The 2,399-nt window shown below is 34.6% G+C and overlaps 1 protein-coding gene across 1 annotated transcript; it reads left to right on the top strand.

Annotated features, from left to right (window-relative positions):
- The first annotated feature begins 112 nt into the window (after positions 1 to 112).
- On the top strand, positions 113 to 596 carry LOC107570225 (DNA-directed primase/polymerase protein-like). Its single transcript, XM_016256431.1, has 2 exons — positions 113 to 149; positions 251 to 596. The coding sequence occupies exons 1-2, from the start codon at positions 129 to 131 to the stop codon at positions 476 to 478; spliced, it is 249 nt and encodes an 82-aa protein (XP_016111917.1). The 5' UTR covers positions 113 to 128; the 3' UTR covers positions 479 to 596.
- The last annotated feature ends 1,803 nt before the right edge of the window (positions 597 to 2,399 follow it).

Consider the following 2,399-nt stretch of genomic DNA (forward strand, 5'->3'; position numbering starts at 1 on the left):
GTGAGAACTAATGAGTAACTATGGAAACAAATGAGTGGAGGGAAACTGGGTCAAATTAAACAAGGAGCACAGAACTAAACCAAAACAGTTGCTCTTTTCTATGTTTTTCCCACTGCCTCGAGGTCTGCATGAGCCACCTGCTGATGGAGGTCAGTCAGGATTCAACTCATCGGGATCTGTAATTTACATAACCATACATTAGGTCGAGTACATATTTGTGTGCTGACTTGTGCGCCTTTCTTTACTTAAGTATGAAGAGGATCAGGCATATATAACGGATGAACTGGGGAACACTGAGCTTGCCCAGAGCTCCGTAGCCACGACTGATTCAGCAGAGTCCTCCTCGGCTCCTCAGGCTCAGGTTTGGGGAGAGTGGCCTGATGACCCTGCTTACCTGGAAGCTCTGCAGGAAGTAGAAAGGGCCACTGAAGAGGTACCTGATGAGCTTCTGCTCCAGGCAGTGACTGAGTGTGAATGAAAGTCTCTGGAGGGAGGGATGTCATGTGAATGTCATTATTAACCGACTATAGTGCAATACCTGAAGTTCCTTCTTTATTTCTATGTATTCATTCAACTGTAAAATAGGTGCTTAAATTCTGTTTCCTAACAAACTGTATTTTCTAAATGTTCAAAGATTTATTCGCATAAATTCTTTTAGATTACTTGGCTTGGGATAATTTATTCATTTTATTTACATAAATGGACTATTATAGAAATATAATTTAATTTTTTTATTTATGCATTTAGCAGACGCTTTTATCCAAAGCGACTTACAGTGCATTCAGGCTATACTTTTTTTTACCAGTATGTGTGTAAATATAATATTAGATGATAAATATATAAAGAATAAAATAAAAAATCTAATTTAATGTTAAATCATCCAGTATACTTTTAAAGCTGAGAAACGTTGCATATGTTGAAGTACAATGCAATACATTAAGCGAGTAAAAATGTCACAATTATTATGACAAGTTAAATGGATGGAAACTGATACACAAAGTATCTTTTTTGAGGACAGATAATTCTTGTGAGTAAAACAATTAAAAACACAAATTGTATTAATTTATTCAGTCAAATATATTGGCAAATATAGTATAATAAACTAGGGATGCACGATATATCGGCCACCATATCGGTATCGGCCGATAAATACTCATTTTTTCTGTTATCGGTATCGCCCTGATAAGAAAATTTGGCCGATATCTTAAAGCCGATAAATAATGCATTATTTCCTTCAGAGACACTTCAGATGCGTGCTGTTCGTTTGCAGCCTTTTGTGCAATTGTACGTTGTAATATTGTGTTTATTTGATGTATATCTGATTTATCTCATATAGAATGCGTTTGGTTAAGTTAAAAGAGCGCTTCAGTTTACCGGTGATCATCTTTAGCTCAGCACACGCAGCTCAAACAGCAGTGCACAACATTAATAACTATGATTGGGAATGTCGTGTATATAACATTCTAATGAGAACATTATTATAATAAAACGCTGTGCATTCTTTGGGTTTAGTTGCTGTGTTTCAGCACGTTGTTATGGGAAGAGCGCATCCACAACAGGATCACACATTCTGACTATAGCATGCAATAACTGCGTCATTTTGTACATATATAAGTTGTAATATGTTTATGTTGTATTGTTAAATAAGAAAACGCTTCAGTTTACCGTGTTCATTCAGCTCTTCAGCTTCAGCACGCGCAGCTCAACGGCTGCTGTTTTGCTGTTTAGTATTAATTTGTTACTTTGTCAAAATCATTGATATAGTATTAATAACAACAACCACTTGTATTTTTCTCTTATTATTTTCATCAACAATATGGTTCAGTAATTAAAATCATTTAATTATTGTCCGTGCAAAGGCTATTCCATTTTATTGATCTGTGGCGCATTCATTTTGATTCTTTACACGTGTAATGATGTCCAGTGACTTGTTTGCATTATTTATGCATAATTTTATTTATTTGTAAGACTTTTTTATGACTAAATTTGGTAATGGGAGAGTAAAAATATTTTTAAAACGTACACCGTTCAAACTAGGCTGCTTATGTTGAAGTGTTTGGGATGTGGCTTTTAATGATGAGACCTTTTTTGTAATCAGGCTCTCAAAAAGTATATAACAATTTGGATATAGATTTATCGGCCAACATATCGGTTATCGGCTTTCAAAAATAAAGAATAATCGATTATCGGTATCGGCCAAAATTTTCATATCGGTGCATCCCTAAAAAAAAATCAACAGACTGCTTTTTTCCCTTAATAGTTTAAGATCTAAACTTTAAGACTATCATCAAATGAATAAGCCACTTTAATAATTCTTATCTCAGTTGTAATTGAATTTTTGCTAATATCAAAGAGAAAACAGCATCATTATTCCATTTACTTGCCCTGTTGCATCCACC

This window comes from Sinocyclocheilus grahami, unplaced genomic scaffold (assembly GCF_001515645.1).
Source record: "Sinocyclocheilus grahami isolate Dianchi unplaced genomic scaffold, SAMN03320097.WGS_v1.1 scaffold1428.1, whole genome shotgun sequence".
NCBI lineage: Eukaryota > Metazoa > Chordata > Actinopteri > Cypriniformes > Cyprinidae > Sinocyclocheilus > Sinocyclocheilus grahami.

Bases quoted from the DNA above. Each gene is read 5' to 3' on its own strand.
- LOC107570225 (XM_016256431.1), top strand. From the start codon at position 129: ATGAGCCACCTGCTGATGGAG. The intron at 150-250 runs GTCAGTCAGGAT...TCTTTACTTAAG, and splicing joins TGAGCCACCTGCTGATGGAG to TATGAAGAGGATCAGGCATA.